At 40.1% G+C, this 14201-nt stretch overlaps 2 protein-coding genes across 7 annotated transcripts in view; one reads left to right on the top strand and one right to left on the bottom strand.

Moving 5' to 3' along the window:
• Positions 1-9207, top strand: part of LOC125689732 (centromere protein J-like) — a 35376-nt gene extending 26169 nt beyond the window's left edge. For 4 of the 6 annotated variants that reach the window (XM_048937254.1, XM_048937260.1, XM_048937256.1 and 1 more), the window contains exons 14-21: positions 427-538; positions 890-996; positions 1242-1397; positions 2668-2772; positions 3923-4063; positions 5114-5198; positions 5574-5694; positions 6461-7586. In XM_048937254.1, coding sequence (XP_048793211.1) covers positions 427-538; positions 890-996; positions 1242-1397; positions 2668-2772; positions 3923-4063; positions 5114-5198; positions 5574-5694; positions 6461-6650 — 1017 coding nt within the window. In that variant the 3' untranslated portion in view covers positions 6651-7586. The other 2 variants (XM_048937258.1, XM_048937257.1) reach the window with 2 other exon arrangements.
• Positions 9208-9390: 183 nt separating this feature from the next.
• On the bottom strand, positions 9391-14077 carry TTLL2 (tubulin tyrosine ligase like 2). The gene is made up of 2 exons (XM_048937022.1): positions 13979-14077; positions 9391-11484 (listed from the first exon to the last, which is right to left on the bottom strand). Exon 2 carries the CDS (start codon positions 11474-11476, stop codon positions 9851-9853), a length of 1626 nt encoding a protein of 541 aa, XP_048792979.1. The 5' UTR covers positions 11477-11484; positions 13979-14077; the 3' UTR covers positions 9391-9850.
• Positions 14078-14201: the final 124 nt, after the last annotated feature.

A 14201-nucleotide genomic window follows, 5' to 3' on the forward strand; every position in this document is an offset into this window, starting at 1 on the left:
GGGCAGGCTGCATGGGAAGGTGTTCAGGTTCATTCTGAATATCAGCCTCTCTGGGCAGCCTGTTCCAGTGCTTTGTCACTCTTCAAGTAAAGAATTTTTGCCCTCAGAAGAAGTTCATGACTGTGATATGCCATGTCTCATTGCCTTGGCAACCCAATGAGGATCAAGAGAAAGAGCCACAGCTAAAATACAGCTCTTGAGAGAAGGAGAGACAGAGCCCCATCTGGGGCTTCTTCCAGCTCTTTCTTTATAGTCTCTTTCTTCAAAACAGTCTTAATTAAGATTAAACACTTGCACTGTGTCAGTGTATAGGTCTTGTGCACAGACATTCCCAGGAAGGGGGAGCATACTCCATCCATATCACTGATTTCTCCCACTTTACAGCAAGGCACAACTGTATGTCACAACTTCTCCATGTTGCTTCAGGTTGTACAACAACCCTCACCTACTGGGAGAAGAACAGATGAGAGGAAGTCACCTGGAGCTGGCTCACATCTGAGTGTTTCTAAGGGCCATAAGTTATCTTCTTATGACAAAGGTAAGATTTGTGGGAATTTTCTGCCTTAGAGTCATCTGAATGATTGATCTCCAACCCTTGGTTAACAGGAAATATGTTGTCACTAAAACTCTCCTACGATTCTCAGAAGTACAAAACTTGCATTTGACAAGAAAAGGAAGACAGAATGTGCTGAATTTATTGCTGTGGAAGCCCAGAAGGTGGAACATGGTGGTGGTCTGCAGTTCTCTTTGGTCCAGGATAAAGCTCCTTCAGAAATGAGCAAGCCAGTGTTGCAAGCAAGCATCTGAGAGCTAGCATCTTTAAAAATGATCTTCTGCACTAAGTGAAGAAACATGACTGTATCCTCTTTTATTTTGCTTTTTCTTACAGGCACACCTTCACCCATTTCAATTATCTCAGAAGACACGTTCCTCTCAAATAAGCACAGCAATAACACTTGCAGCTTTGCGCTCTGCAGTTACAGGGAGGAAACACAGGTATTTCACTACGAAAATCTATGAAATAATTCACTGGTCTATGACTTCAGTTTTCACATACAGCATGCTAGCTCCCATTTGGCTAGCAACAGCACTCTCTTGGATTTATCTCTTATGATGTGTACACTCTCTAAAACAATATTTTAATGGCTTAGAAGTAACAAAGTACATTTCTTTACCAACATATTCCTGCATTGGACATTAATAGATCTATGTTGCGAGTTAGTATTTTAATTTTGATTCAGGAAGAAGAGATTCCTAATCTTAAAAAGACAGAAAGAATGTTAAAACCTCAGAATAAAGTGGCTTTTGCAACGACCCGAAGGAGAAGTGGCATAACTGCATATGAGAACAAAGTACTTACAAGCAGTTCTCCTACTCTTCTGGATGCTGAAGCAAAGGTTGGAGCAATTTATGGTTCTGGGCCTTATATGATGAGTCTTCTTTTCATCTTTTTCATCTTCATCTTTTCCATGGGTGAATTGAAGTGAAACACACTAAGAAAACCTTCCATTCCCACTTCCTTCCTGCCCACTATAAAACTCAGAACTTTTAATCTGAGACTCATACTGAGTTATAATCTCCCGAAAGGATGCAACTTCTTTTTCCTTAATGAAATTGCAAATGTTTTGATCTGGGGCCAGGAGGGAGGGGGAATATTGTATCTGGAAGATTTGTGCCTTTCTCCAGAACAAAGGTGAATTATGCATGATGATTTTTTTTTTTGGCTAGTGTTCAGGTTCCACTGCTTGCTTCAGAGCCCCCCAGTACATGGACTTTCCATCTGTTACTGGGCATTCCTTGCGTGCTCTTGAAGCAGCACTACTCTGAAAGTATGCTCAGTCCTTTGAACATAGCTTGACATATAAAGGCAAACAGCAGTTACCTCAAACTGTGTTGGCCTGTGTGTATGAAATCCATATTAGTAAGAAGAGTGAGAACTGAAGGATGTTCTATTTAGAGGGAAGAGAGACCACTATGGAAAACACTTTGCAAATGCTATGCAGTGGACAGAGGCTTGGGGATCGATCTAACAACTTCAAGCACAGTGTTGGCAGCTTTTCACTGGAGCACATCATTGCCCTGTGGGAAGCAGTACTCCCAGTTCCTTTGGATCCCACAGGCTGACATGTACTACCACTGTAATGAGAATTAGATAGTAATTGCTCTGGATGCCAAGTGCCAGTTACCAGTTAACTTAAGGCTCCTTTATGCTACCAGACAGTGCAAAGACAAGTTGTAACAGTAAATTGAATGCATAGCTACATAGTCAGCATTACCTACAGCTAAGAGCAATGTGGTTTGTTTTGAAAGGTGGATCTTGCTAGCATAGGTGCCTTTCTTTGCAAATCAGCAATCCTGCATTCATTCAGAGATAATCCTGTTCTTTGCAGTTCTTTTTTTTCTCTCCATTTCCTATAGTACAGTTTCACCACAATGCATTCCCTGATATTGCTTTGATAGCTGACATTAATTGGAACTAATGCACAGCAATTGCAGTTACGACTAAAACATCAAAACTCACTATGAATTCAGGACAATACCAAATAGAAGTGCAACTTTCCTCTTTCTGTGTAAAAGTAAACATTTTTTTTAAGAGTTGATTAAAATTTGTGAAAATATTTTTACAGCCTTTCTGTCTGTATAATTCTGACTGTGATATTTTCATAGGTACAGCCTCCAAAATCAATATTATCTAGAAGGTCAATGTTACACCAAGAAAGAAGGAAAAATGAGGATGTGGTGCAGGAAAAAATAGAGCATCGTGATGGAAAGGTGAGATAAATCAGGGTGCTTGAGATCACCAACAGGGCTGCAACAGATAGGAATTGTCACTTCAAGTAGTCATAGAGAATTATCTCTCAAAGAGTCCTTAATGAAGAGCTTAAGTGTAAAGTTCATGTTATGAGTAGCAGGAAATTATATATAGCTGATGGGATGGAAATTTCAGTGGAAATCTTATCTCCTACTGCTCTGACTGAGAGTAATCTATGCCCAATCACAGTTGTCAATTCTTGATAAGCCTTAGGATATGCAAAGTTCAGACAGTAAAGTAAAACACAGGTTCCTGTGTTTATTCAGTTCAGAACTTCTCCTGTTAATACACGTGTTGATTAATGATACTTTCCAATAAGCACACGTGGAAAAGGCCTTTGCAGTATAACATTGTTCAGGGGAAGCTGGTTTGATGTACCTATTTTTCTGGACTTTGCTAAATGAATTAAATTATGGGATTTATTTATGCTGAACAGAACTAGCTCCCATAGTCATTCTGGTAAACTCATTAACTAGAGGCTGTATTAGGAAAGAAGTCTTCTTAGACCAACATATTGTTTGTAGAACAGCACACTGATAATATTATTGCCACCTGTTAAGAAGTCTTGATCAATTTTGTAAGGAATCTCTGCATACAGCCACATTTAACTCTGTAGTATTGACTGTCCATTCAGGCTTATGTTACTTGGAAAAAATGGTTGTTAATGTGTCAGCTGTCTCTGTTAATATATCATTTTGATTTGCATAATCCAGTACAACCTACACAGAATGAGTACCTGCATATATGAAAATAGTACAAACCATTACTAACTGAAGTCGGCCAATGAACAGCCTGCATTTCTTCATTATTGCCCCAGGGCAATCTGTTTTGTCTTGCTTAACAGAAGAGAAGGTGGTGTGGTGGGAATTTGAGTCAGGTGCTTGAAAAGGGATGATTTTGCTAAAAGATAATATCAGACTTTTTTTCTCTCTTATGCAAAAATGAGGCAAAAAAAAAAAAAAAGCACATGTGCTGCTGAGACAGCTTTGAAATGCAAAAGTACTCAGTGTACTCACTCAATTACTTCAAGTTCCAATTTCATTGGAAGGCAGTGTAGCATAACTCGCATCCTTTGACTTCAGCAACATTAGGTGCTCTATGTTTTCGAAGGTTGAAGAGGTGCTTACTGATGGACGTCGAATCATCACTTTCTGCAATGGTACTAAAAAAGAGATCAGTGCTGATAAAAGGATGACAACAATTAGCTTTTTCAATGGAGATGTAAAGAAGATCATGCCAGATCAGAGAGTGGTATGTCGCATTTGTTTTCTTTAAGGAAAATTGTATGGCTAAGTGATCTGTCAAACAAGTTTCTGCCATTCATCTTTGTAGCAGAAATGCTAAGTCACAGCTTGAAGCAGTGATTGAGCACCTGGTGGGAAAGTAGGGCCAACCCAGGGTAGCTCAGGTGTATGCAATGTACCTGAGTGACTGGAAGAGGTGGAGCTAAGATCCAGCCCTTCCCAGAACTCATTTAAAGGTTTTCAGTGGAGGTAAGGGTGTCTTGCTGGAGATCCCTGCCTACCTGAGACCTTCTGAAGGTAAGCAGATTTTTTCCTTTGTTTTGATGTCTACAGCTGCTGCTTTTGAGCACACCCTCACTTGCTGTATGTAACCTAGAACTTTGCTACTACACTGGCATTGCTGCACTTTCCATGGTGTTACAGCATTAATGTTACATTACAGTATATCTTTAAATAGCATTTCTGGGATAAATTGATGAGGAAGGGTGTTGGCTTCCACAGCCCTGATTAGGGAGGACAAGAATGGAAAGAAGTGAAGGTAACAGTTGAAGAAGGGGCAAGCAGGGATTGAGCTAAGCAGATCAAAGGAAACCGGAAGAAGGCAAAATGTAGGGGAAGCCATCTGAAGAAAGGACTACTTTTCATATAGAGTGGGTTGCACAGGAGATTGTCCTTCTTGGCATTAGGTAAATATGTTTAATAAGAACATGAGCTGAAGTGGGGATGAGTAGGATCTTGGCAAGAATGTGAACGTTTTAAATTATTAGTGCATAGGTTGGAGCTAGAGATCCTATCCATGGGGAGTTGAGAAGATCACTCTCATTGTTCTGCTCTACCCTACAGAAAGTAGAAATATCTAGACAAAGCCAGGAGGAGAGGTGTGAATGAAAAAAAGGAATTAAAATGGAAACGTATCAATTTTTAGGAATGGCAGATACCTCAAGAAAATGGCCTTGAAATGACTTCTTAAAGTTGGCTTATTTTTTAAACACATTGCTATGGTTTAATCTTCTTATGCAAATATGACCATGCTGCAAACAGTTCACTGTCCTTCCAGATTTATTATTATGCAGATGCACAGACAACTCACACTGCTTATCCAGAGGGCCTAGAGGTGCTGCAGTTCCCTAATAATCAGATAGGTATGCAAGAATTTGTGGGTGTGAACTATATGTGTGGGAATGTCTTAATTGCATGCGTGTTGTCTGAGCCTAACTCCAGCAGATTTGCTTTATTTCTTCCAATTTGCTTTGTCTTTGCCTTTTGATTTTTGGTATGATCCATGATTTTACTGCTCAATTTTCTTCTAAAAAAAAAAAAAAAAAAAAGATAATAAAGGGGCATAAATGCATCATTTCTGTAGTTTTACTATCTCATTTGATTCTTTAGTTTATCTAGCAGTACGCTGGATAGAATTTCTACCCTCACTACAAAGTCTAAAGTAAATCTCATCTAGTTCTGTGTAAAGTTATGAGGAAAAAAAATGTCTTTGGAATTCTAAATCTTGTTTTCCACAGAAAAGCATTATCCTGATGGCACACAAGAAATTGTGTTCCCTGATCACACAGTGAAATGCCTCTACAGTGATGGATTCGAGGAAACTTTTTTCCCAGATGGTACAATAGTAAAAGTAGAAAAGTAAGTCTCCTTTTAGAGATGGGAATTGGCACTGGGCACAAGTTTAATGTTACTAGCATATACAACTGTGGTTTGATTCTGCATGACTGGAAAACTTCCATATGAAAGAGGAGATTTGGATGAGAACTAGTGCTTTGCTACAATGAGGAACTGAGAATTGTTTACTTCCACTTTGAATCACAGGTGACCTGATGTCACTGGCAAAGTGACTGTGAAATATTTCTTCTTCTTTTTTGTTCTATGTAACTTTGCAGTCACTCTGAATGTCTGGCCAGGGCAACAGTATAACTTGCAAGCAAAAGGGAAGCCAGTTGTTTGTATTAACAATATAGGAGTGGAGAAGAGGACTCTTAGGTTGTATTCTTTGGTATTTTACTCACTTTCTGTTTTTGCCAAGGTGTTTTAAATTCTTTGCTTCTATTCCATCATATAAAATGAGGACAAATAACAACAGGAATTCATTACACATGCCTATTCTATGCTTCTGTTGTAAAAGATTTTTCTATTAGCAAAATGCCTCGAGATCCCTGCATGCAGTATTCGTACAAAATACGGGTCCTGCCATCCATTATTATGTATAGAAGCACCTTTGTATTGAAAGTTGATTGTGATAATTGATCTCTGATATGACCGCATGTAAATTCTGAAGTGAATTATATAACCTATGAAAGTTTCTACTTTCATTGTGCCATCTTAGGCAGCTAGGTATGATAGGTTAATAACGTACAGTGCTTTATGGCCATTCACTCATGGCTATTGCTTTCAGGAACGGCGATAAACTAGTGGTATTCAGTAATGGCCAGAAGGAGTTTCACACTGCACAGTTCAGGAGGAGGGAATACCCAGATGGAACCATAAAGACCGTGTACTGCAATGGCAGGCAAGAAACCAAGTATTTGTCTGGACGGGTTCGAATCAAAGATGAAGAGGGTAATATCATCCTAGATAAGAAGTGATTCCTCCTCTCAGTGGCTGCATTATATGTAAGTGGCTCAACAAATTTTGTCTGTATGATTTAGTCTCTCTCCCCTCTGGACATGTGTGTCGGTTTAAAAGATTCTTTACTGATGCCTCTAATGCTTTTCTGTTGCTGTTAATTATTAAGATTAGAACATGTGAAGCAGTGAAAACTGCTATTTCTAATGAAATAAATTAAGGATAATACTCTCAATCCACTGTGTTTTATACAACTACAAATTGCCATCATACCACAAAGAAAAAAAAAAAGCATAAAAATCTTAATGGATGGAGACTAGTCTACATGTGTGTCCTAGAGTTATGGGGCTGGGGGGAAAAAAAAAGTACTTTAGCATCTTCTAATTACATTTTGTATCAGAAGAGGCTGAAAGTGGGGGGCTCTTGAAACTGGAGAAGGCTCAGTCATACCAATGTACATAAATACCTGACAGGAGGGAATGTGGACTCTTCGGAGCAGTGCCCACTGACAAGACAGGAGGCAAAAGGCTTGCATTGAGACACATGAAACAATACAATTATAGTCTGCGAATACTGTCTAGTGTATTTGAGGACAAAATATAACATTTATTCCTTTTTGGTCATTATTCCAGATAAAAGTGACACTTCTTGTATCTTTCTCAGAACTCTTTTGTGTTGCTTTGTTTTTGAATTAACCTCTCCCATTACTGCCTTTATTCTTCCAGTAGTATAAAAACATTTCTGGTCAGTGAATCTCAGCAGCTTTAAGGCTCTTTAAGTTGCACTTAATACCTAGGGGGATGAATCATTTACCAGATACTACTTTCAGCTCCCTTCCTGGTAGACTGGCTGTCCATCATCTGTTTTGAATTCTTCTAAAGCACTGAAGCATTTCCCCTGTAGAACTCATCTCACTGCCCAGTGACTGAAAAGACTGAAAATTATTTCCTTGTGCCCTTCAGATTCCTGTAGCAACAAACACGCGTTCATAGAATGCTGCCTTGGCCTTTTCTCACACCTACATGCAAAGTAATTGCAAGATTATGGAACTTCTCTCTCTTCTCTTTACCTTCCAGTGGGCCAGACTGCCAATGCATCAGCGTTCATATTGCAGATCATCTTTGCAAGAGACAGATCGAGCAGAGTAGAAAATGTTGTTAGCATTGATCATACACTGTTATTCATGAATTTAATTAAGATGTTCTAAATATCCAAGGAGTTTGGTGTCAGATGGTGTGGTAATAACATTGTACTGTTTTGCTTATGTTTCATTACAACAAAGGAACACTTTTAAATCTGTGCTCTTCACTATTGAAACATTTGATACATTTTATATGTTTTGTAGAAGGAAACTCTAATCCAAAGAAATCCAAGAGATCATTCTTTTCCATGTGTTTCACTAAGAATTTCTGCTCAGTGTAGCCTCTGATTAAAACCAGTGTGTGTTTTGTGGTTGTTTGTTTGTTTGTTTGTTTGTTTCAATTGACCATTGTAAAAACAGTCAATATGATTAATTCTCTTTCAGTTTGGTTAGGAAAATTGATGTTTCTAAGGCACAAGTGCTTTTATTCTCAGGGTTTTTTTTTTAACCCTCATTTATCTGCCATTGAATTGAAACCCATTCATTTATCTGCGCATATAATCCTCTATAATTTTAAGTTCAATAAGGAATAATTTTGTTTGTGATCTGCTTGATCCTCAGTAATTAATCTGACTCTACTTCTAGGATGCGTTCTCCTTCTGGAATAGAAGGCATGTAGTCCTGCACAGATGTAACGCTGAAGTGATAATGTGTAACCTCCTAGGTCTCTGCACATGTTTTTCAAGCAATATTTTATAGCACGGAAGCAAAGGGATTCTTGAAGTAAGGGTTGCCATTTAATTTTGTTAGAAAAAGAGACGGAAAAATACGTAACTAATGAGACTTGGCAGGTAAGGAGCCCTTACACAGACCGATTATGGCAAGTTATACTATTTTTCACAGGCTAATTCTCACACCTTGTCTCCTTTACCTTCTATTTGCTTTAGGTGATCAGGAGCTGCTTGCTCTAGTAGGTGTGGTGCAGGAATACTAATAATCCAAATTTTGTGGTGCATGTTTACCTTAATTGTAGCAATACACTTGCCTACTTTGGAAAAGCCAGCTTATTATAACTTTTCCTTTGTGGTATGCAGTGAACGTGTTTTTTATTAAATCTTTGGGGACATGGGACACAGCTGGAAAACCCTATTTCTCTCCACAGGTCTTCTAGCACTACAGGAAGTATGTTACAGCCAGTATCTGGCCTCAATTTTGAGACAAATCTGGAATACACTGTGGGTGACTTGTGAACAATAACTTCAGACAGCTGGGGGCAGCAAAGGTGTACAAGAGAAGAGTACTAATCTTAGAGTCTCAGATGTCTCAGTTCAGTGTTCTTTTTAATCTTCCATGCTTAATTAATCAGTGAAGAAGTTCTACTGAAAGCAAAACAAAACTGCCTAATTGCTATGTCCTTTGGGTGGCTAACACAGTCTGTGAGACAGAGGTTTGATTTGCTCTTCTTGAACATAGTATTTGCAGTTTGTCCTGCCCTCCAATATCAAATTTCTTTCTCACCTTAGGAAGCCTTCTTTATCAAGGGCTTATCTGGGGGGGGGGGGGGGGGGGGGGGGGGGGAACACCGCTGTAACAGTGTATGTCAGTACATTTTTTTTTTTTTTTTTTATAACTCATTTTCCATAAGAATTTCTGCAGAATCCTACAGGTCATACAATGAAAGTTGTTTCATATTGTTGTTTCATACAGTGCAAAATTAACCTGCGGAAAGTGATGCCAGGCAGCTCACTGGATTGTTCAAAATGTTGTTTTGTGTGATTCATGTAAATTGAGAGCATGTTGAATATTTCCCTTGTGTAAACTGACCAGCTTTTTCAAATCATAAAGCTGGGAAAAGAAAAGAAGCAAAGATTTCAGAGATAAATAATAAGACAGGTATTTCTGAGGATGTTCTGAGAAATGCAATTCTCCATTTTTATTTTGAGATTACTTGTAAGAGTTATTCAGCACTTTCATTTTCAAAAATAATCTCTCGTGGTAATTGCTAAATCACAATTTTTATATTGTGTGTGCTTTGAAGTATTTCCTTCTAATACAGCTTCAGTACATTGCCAACATACCTTCAAGCTAACGGTGTCATTCATGATGTCTGCATTACTTTAAATTATGAAGTTATACATATCATGTTTTTTTTTGTCTTGTGCTATTTTGTTTGCTCACTAACTTGTTTATTTCCTTTATGATGCTCTTTACATCTGTGCTGTCCTTGGAAGCTTGAAGTGCAGCTTCATTGAAAGGAAAAATAAGCACAAAACCTCCTACCTGGCGGGTAGGCATCTGATCTTTATCAGAGAGGAAATAGGGGCATGTGCTTAACTTGTAGTTGCAGATTTCAGGTGAAGGTGACCACCGGCTGAGTTGTGCAGAAATGAATGGCGGATGTACAGCTGGGAGTTGTTTGTTTTTAGCTTCAATTTTTACTTGAGAGGATGTTTTTGGCTTATTCATCTTTTCCCGCAGCTGAGAAGTCAGTGTTTCCCTTGGATGTGCTCTGGCAGTTTTCCTGTTCAGGGAAGACGCCTTATGAATTGATCCTCTTGCAAATTGCAGGGCAGGTTGTGTTTGAGGAGCAGAAATACAAGTAGATACTTTTTGACCAGAAAGTAAGCCAGAAGCCTCTTCTGGGGTGCTTTGACCAGCTCTTCTCCAGTGCATCTGCCTTCTAACAGCTTTTGACCCAGGCCTTTCATTCTGCCTGTGAGTGTCAACCTGCTTGTAGTTAAGCAGTTCAACAATATCATGAAGAAGTTTTCTTTTCACAGTGTCATCAATGGAGCAGTCTAAACACAAAGCTGGATTGTAATTCACTTCTAAAAGCCATGGCTTGAACTTGTCATCAATCAGGATGTCAAAGCCAAAGAGTTCAAAGCAATTGGAAGCCTCTGGTAAGGGAGTGACAGCAAGCAGGGTGAGAATCACAATGTTATTCATCTTTTGCCACAGTAGCATGTCATCAACCCCAAAAATTCGAAGGTAAGAACGGAATCTGCTGAACGTCCACTTGCAACCACAGCCAATCCCTTCTTTAAATGTTTTATATGAAGCTCCGTATTTGTTGATGCTGGTGTTTGTTAGGTGGGCGTAGACATTGTCTAGAGAATTGAGGTCAAACTTCTCAGTGGCAAACCTCACCAGTCCCTCTTCATAAGTGTAAATGGTGAGTGGGCAAAAACTGGTGACACACACATAAAGGCGAAGATCCAACTTATATCCTGAAATGAGCAAGGGGTTGCTAATGTACTTCTGCACAATGACTGTACAGTGATATACTAAGTCTTTAATGTCTTGGAAAATGAGTATGCCCCTTCCACGGGAGAGATGCACAGGTTTGCAAATCCAGTAGCTAGGTCTGCCTACTGTCTGTCTCTCTTTGCTGTATTCTGCTATAAATTTGACGTAGTCATTGGGCATGATGAATGCCACTGGACTAAATTCATACAGTGTTGATCCATATGCTCCTTTCATACGTTTCAGATGTCTTGCCAAATAGTCTTTTCTGGTGATCCTGACAGCTTCTGGATAGTGGTTGAGTCTCTGCCATGGTTTAATACTGTGGTGGTCTGCCATAGGAAAAGGTGAGTTCCGCCAGTACAAGTTCCAGTCTGTGTCGTCTTGCTCCTTTCGGTCAAATTCAGTCCAACCACGTTCCAGTAAAACCTCACGGATTATTGCAGGGGCATTTTCATGGAGACGGAACACCAAAGGCTTCAAGGTTTCACTTGCATTATCATCTGCCAACATTTCCATCTTACTAGCTGAAAGAAAACAGAATTGTCAGGAAAGAAACAATGCTACAAGTTGTGCTAACAGTCATCAGCCTTGTTGTATTCTTAACATTTGTTGCTCTCAACACATTCTCTAAGCGTATCACTCCTGTGTTTCCATTGCCCATGAAAGAGAAGTCAAAGGCTTGTTTAAGCTGAAAGGTATGTTAGAAGGGCATAAATACCAGATAGCTGTTAAGATAGTACAAAGCATTGACTGCTGAACAGTTGTACATCTTCAGTCTTGCATTTACTCTTTCTTTGAGGTAGCCTACTATAATAGCAGTTGTCCTAAAACTTCCGTAATTCATGAATATTTACTGAATGTTTCAATTTCCTGATATGGGAAGTTTTTTCCACAGAAGAAAAATAATCTGCCAGGTATTCTTGAAACTCAGAATTTTGTTTTGAAATTGTCAGAATATCTCACTTATGTTTTTTGAAAAGCCATATTCAACAGTTCTTGTTCAGAAAGACTTCTTAATGTCTTACCATTAATAAAATGTAAGTTAAGTTAACTTAAAAGTTTTGTCAGCTGCAGAACAGATTAAGGCTTATTTCATCTGCATGTGGAAAACAACTCAGAATTTCTTGCATGATATAAAACACGCTTCACTTTCCACATCTGACATCAGATAATCCTTTTCTACGATGTATTTGTTGTGGCTGTCCAATACATTTTGCTGCTGCTATCAGGCTCAATTATGGACTGTCGCTGAATTGTTCTTAGTGAGAGCTTTCCTTGGGTAAGGGTATGTAGGAAACAGGAAAGAAACATGGTAGGTACTGCAGCATAATAATGATGTAATGTGACTTAGGAACTAACACCACAAAGGTGAAAGAAAGACTTCTTTCTGTATCTCTTGCAGGCAGTGCTTCCCAGGAAGCTGAGGGTTTGCTGTTGAGCCTGCACACAAGCCTAACCTGGTGGCATAGTGAACCCGGGCAATTTTTGTTGTCTTTTGCTTCTGCTTTCTTTCCTGGGAGTTTTTTCCTGCCTGATATTAAACAGCAGGATGTCACATGCCGTGTGTGTGTGCAAAACAGCAAGTTTTACAGTAGCTGGTTCACAATCTCAGGCAGTGATTATTACATTGAGAAAAAATGTATATACCTGAAAATAGCCATACTAAGCATTTGGATGAGTCATCTTAGGACTGCAGTTTTGTTGTTTTTGTACTGCTAAGCATTCCTACTAGCAGTGTTTCAGTGAAAAGCACTGTTGCACAAGAATCTAGAGCAGCTATGATTACTCTGGTAGGTAATCATAAAACAGGCTGCTAGTACTATCTGAAGAATGAAGCTGCCTTTGATGGTTTTCTATGTCAGCGTGTATTAATGGTGCATCTTTCATACCTCTGGCACTCAGGGAACAGCATAGAGGAAATTGACTTACCAAGCTTTGATATAACAACATGAGTTTCAAACTTCCAGGTAGTTAAATACAAAGAAAACAATGAGAGAGCAGTTACCTGCTTTTTTTTTTTTTTTTTTTTAAAAAAAAAAGTCCTATCACAAATAAGCAGAAGCTCTTAAAGTAATATTACAAAAGTAACTCTAGAAGATACAGTGATTTTAATGAGTGAATTTTACTCATCTATACAGACACATGCCTGGATGAATGCTCACCTCATCATCTAGGAGAGTTTTGCCTGAATTCTCTGAGCTCTCCGTTTTTGGCCCATTTTTTAATAACCTGAAAATCCACCCATGTGTTTGCAAACATTCATTCATCCACAGAGTGGAAATGGCTGCAGCTGCCTGTGAGTGTGCTGGAATCCAAAACCCACCGACTATTGTTGCAGATGTTCCCTCAGAATAAGGGCTGCAGCTGTGACCTCACCGTTCCCATGGAGCTGTGTGGTGACCCTGGGGCCACCAGGCAGTCCCAACCTCTTCCAGGGCTCTAGGTTTGCCTTGGCTGTTAACATCTATTTCTGCATCACAGTTGCTTGTCTTTATACCTACTGGAAGCAGATCTTGTGAAAATTTGATTCTTAATGGTTAAGCATTGAAACTGTTTGCTTGCAGTGTTAAAGTGGACTGCCTCTGCATAGCTAAACTAAGCAGACTGACTGGTAAGTGTTTTGCACTAAAGTCCTCAAACCCTCAGGGCCGCAGACCATAACATGGGTCTGCAAGCTGCCTGCACTGGGATTCTGTCTCACAACCAACCATTCTAATCATTCCTTTAGGCCTCATTTCTGTCCAGTAAGCAGCCTCATACTACAAGGTCAGGAAGGATGCCTGCCAATCCAGCTTCATCCCATCTGGCTACACCACGTGGCCCCTCACGTGCATTGGGTGTGGGCTACCTGCAACAAAAGCACGTTCCCTGACTCGCAGCACAGGGGTAAGGCTGAGAAGGTGCACGCTGTGTCTGATTGAGCAGAAGTGCTATGAATTTAAAGGCTGGGCGTATCCCCCTGCACTGCACTCCTTCCTAGGTCAGCCTCACCCCGCGGGCCTGCCGCCCCACACGTACCTCTGCCAGCTTCAGCCCCTTTCAGGGCCGTTCCGGCCGCAGCTGCATGCGCTCGAGTGAGCGGGAAGCGGCGGGGCCGGCTGCTGGGGCCGGAGGAAGGAAGGGACGGCGGCCGTTGCTTGGCAATGAGGAAGGGCGGGCGGAGGCCTCAGAGCCTTGTCTGGCTGCCTGCGGAGGGACGTCCTGCTGCCTTTTCCCCCGTCCCCCCGGGCTTTCGTCCTGT

Source organism: Lagopus muta, chromosome 2, assembly GCF_023343835.1.
Source record: "Lagopus muta isolate bLagMut1 chromosome 2, bLagMut1 primary, whole genome shotgun sequence".
Lineage (NCBI taxonomy): Eukaryota > Metazoa > Chordata > Aves > Galliformes > Phasianidae > Lagopus > Lagopus muta.

Bases quoted from the DNA above. Each gene is read 5' to 3' on its own strand.
- TTLL2 (XM_048937022.1), bottom strand. From the start codon at position 11,476: ATGGAAATGTTGGCAGATGATAATGCAAGTGAAACCTTGAAGCCTTTG.